Source organism: Alligator sinensis, unplaced genomic scaffold (assembly GCF_000455745.1).
Source record: "Alligator sinensis unplaced genomic scaffold, ASM45574v1 scaffold707_1, whole genome shotgun sequence".
Classification (NCBI taxonomy): Eukaryota; Metazoa; Chordata; order Crocodylia; family Alligatoridae; genus Alligator; species Alligator sinensis.
Window position 1 is genome coordinate 786,198 of NW_005842065.1, and position 3,100 is coordinate 789,297.

The window sequence follows — 3,100 nt, forward strand, 5'->3', positions numbered from 1 at the left end:
CCCCCGGCGGGTAGCAGGAAGGTGAACTCCACGTCCGGCGGCGGCTGGGCCGCGGGCAGCGCGGCGGCGCCCCATGGCCCCGGCGCCCCCGCAAGCAGCAGCAGCCACAGCCCGTGCCAGGCAGCCGCCATCATCCGGATCTGAGCGCCGGCAGCAGCGCCTTTAAAGACAAGCCCCGCCCTCTCCATGGCGTCCGTCCCGATTGGCCAGCCTGGACGCGGGGGCGAGGAGAAGCGGGAGGACCCTGAGACGGAGGGCTGTCGGCGCTAAATGCCTGATCTGATGACACCCACAGCTTCCCCCACGACGCGGAGCAGGGTCAAGGGCCCTCTAGGGGAAATGATTGGGCGCAAGGAGCGGGCAGGGCCGGGACACCTCACGGATGCTCGGTGACCCGCGGCAGCCTGACCCCACGGGGGCCGTTCATTGGCTCCGCCTGCCTCACCTTCTGCAGTATCGCGCCATCCTATTGGCCCTCAGGCCCCACGGCCCCTCCTCCCGCCTTTTCCAGTATTACGTCAGCCCATTGGTCTACCTAGTGGCCAGTCCCCGCTGCTGGGGGGGAAGAGGGTCTAGACTACCAGAATGCACCTGGGCAGTGGTCAATAGCATAGCTTGGGTGGGGGTGGGGGGTCTCCACAGTGTCCCTACAGGGTTGCACCCCCAGGCAGCCAGTTGGTGTCCTGGTGCAAGTGGGGCTGACCTGCTGCAGCCTGGTCAGGCCTGAGGGACCCCTACAGCAGGTGGGGGAATCGTCCCCTTCTTCCTGCAGCAGGGAGGGGAATGTCGGGGCAAAGCTGAGGCTTGGGGTAAGGTGGGGGTTGGGGAGATCTGGATTTAGGGGACCCCTGTTGCTCCCCCACCCCCTTGGGATCAATCCCCTGGTGACGGGTGTGGTCAGGGGGATGGGGCAGGTGCCAGAGTAAGGGAGACTGAAAAGACGGGGACTTTTCAGCTCAGAAAGGAACAGGCTGAGGACAGGGAGAGGATAGAGGGCAAGAAAGGCATGGACAAAGCAAAGCAGCAGCTGTTATTCGCTGAGTCCTGGGATACTGCACAAGGGGGCACCTGCTAGAATGAGGAGGAGCCAGGTTGAAAACTAACGAGACAGGACTTGCCATTAACTTGTGGGATGCCTGGCCAGGGGAGGTGGTCAAGGCAGTGTGGGCAGGTTCAACAGGGGACTAGATCAGTGATTCTCAACCCAGGTGCTACAGCACCCTGGGGTGTCTTGAGATCCTTTCAAGGGTGCCATGTAACATTAGCATTGTTACGTGCGCCAGCATGGTTCACGAGATAAACCTAGAGATTTCTAATAAAAATGCACAGTTGCAGCCTTTTTTGAGTTCTTTGCAACAGAAAAACTTCTGAAGAGTGAAAATTTAGGAGTTGACATTTTCTGAGGGGTCCTCAAGTCTAAACGTAAGAAACTACTGGATGAGACCAATTTACAGAAGACAGTCCTATGGGGGCTGGACTAGATGACCAGTGGAGGTCCCTTCCAGCCCCACTTCTCTCTCTGATTCTAGGATTAATAGCAATTCATTAGAGAGTCAGTGTTTCCTCTGGCATCTCGAACCAATGATGATGGGTGCTAGGATGGGCAATGAATAGCAGATGGATCACTTTAGGTATATGTGGTTCAGTGCTCTCCCTCTAAACCATCCTTTTTTTTAAATATCACGTCTCGGGTCAAATCAGCCAAATCAATCTCGATTTCTATTGACTGAGCAGAGCTCGGTCATTCAAGTCTGTGGTGCTACCACTGGCAAGTATCCTACCTCCCAGACTCTTCAGCCTGGGGCTTCAGATACTCCCAAATCCATGGCAGGTATCCTACATGCAAACCCCAAGATGGGAGGCCTTGGCGTTCAGATGCTCCCTAGTTTTGCTTGCCCCTAGCCAAAAGACTGAAGGAGCAAGCTAGGGGGAAAGCCCAAGAGCAAATCCCTGTCACCATAAATTTTGTAGCCAAGATCCTTGGATTTAGAGGGCTCAGCCTGCAAGTGGCAGACTGCAAAGGACAGGCCTTCACCCTCTAACTACACCATGTCATTCAAAGTCAAGAAGGGGATGTCCCCTGCCAGGGAAATAAAACCACCTGGTCTGAAAACTGCCTAATGGTATCTCCCCTGCCGCTTCACCACTGTCAGAGACAGAACACTGGGCTAAGATGGACAGTTGGTCTGACCCAGTGTGATGCTGCTAGTGTTCTTATAATTGAGGCTGATTAAGGAGAGGGCGAGATGAGACCTTTAGGTGAGGGGCTGTGGGGGAACGGAGCCATCTGTGCCAATAGTCAACGCTTTCCTCTTTGCAGGAATCCAATGGTGGGGACTGGGAGGCAGCAGTGGCAAATTCTAGTGGTCCTAGAAGCTTTGTCCTGCCTCCCAGTGAGAGTCAGACATGGAGGGAGAGGTTTAGTTTCACCAGCCTGGTGTCTCCTGAGCCCCCTCCTAGAAGGAGAGGGCTCAGCAAGGTTGGAGAGGATGGAGGGCAGTCGGCCTTCAGTGAGAACAGGTCTGATGTGGGCTATCCCACATGTACATGTGTGGCACGTGCCACCTGTTCACACACAGGTTACCCGCTCATGCAGCCCTGGACACCCCAACTGGCCTGGCTCTTGGCAGCAACAGGAGGAATTTCTACGGAAGAGAAGGTTGAGATGGGACTTGATAGCAGCTTACCATTATATCAGAGGAGTATATCAAGAGCTTGATGAACAACTGTTCACTAGGGCACCCCTGGGGAAGACCAGGAAGGCTGCTTCAGGCTTAATACCAGAAAAACTCCTTTACAGTCAGTGTCCAGACTGGAATAAACTCCCTCCAGAGGTGGTGCAGTCTCCTACCCTGGAGGTTTTCAAAACTGGACAGTCACCTCACTGGGGTCACTTGACCCCAGTTGTCTTCCTGCTTAGAGCAGGAGGGCTGGTCTCTTCCAGCCCCTAACAATCTATGAATCTACAGCTTGAGGTGAAAGCTGAGTGCTGGAAAGACACTCCCACACCTGCTGGATGCAAACCACATTTGCATCTGACTACATTGACACTGGGATTGGTCACTGCCTCTCATCCTTCCTGCCGAACTATCGCACACTG

At 55.1% G+C, this 3,100-nt stretch overlaps 2 protein-coding genes across 3 annotated transcripts in view; one reads left to right on the plus strand and one right to left on the minus strand.

The window, feature by feature from the left end:
• TMED1 (transmembrane p24 trafficking protein 1) overlaps window positions 1-3,100 on the minus strand; it is a 6,906-nt gene that overhangs the window by 3,528 nt on the left and 278 nt on the right. The window contains exons 2-3 of the mRNA XM_025203828.1: window positions 2,192-2,226; window positions 4-244 (exon numbers count right to left, since the gene is read on the minus strand). Coding sequence (XP_025059613.1) covers window positions 4-244; window positions 2,192-2,226 — 276 coding nt within the window. The remainder of the gene's footprint in view (window positions 1-3; window positions 245-2,191; window positions 2,227-3,100) is intronic.
• Window positions 1,591-3,100, plus strand: part of CUNH19orf38 (chromosome unknown C19orf38 homolog) — a 5,934-nt gene continuing 4,424 nt past the window's right edge. For both annotated transcript variants that reach the window (XM_025203931.1, XM_025203932.1), the window contains exon 1: window positions 1,591-1,631. The gene's annotated coding sequence lies outside the window, so the exon portion shown is untranslated. The remainder of the gene's footprint in view (window positions 1,632-3,100) is intronic.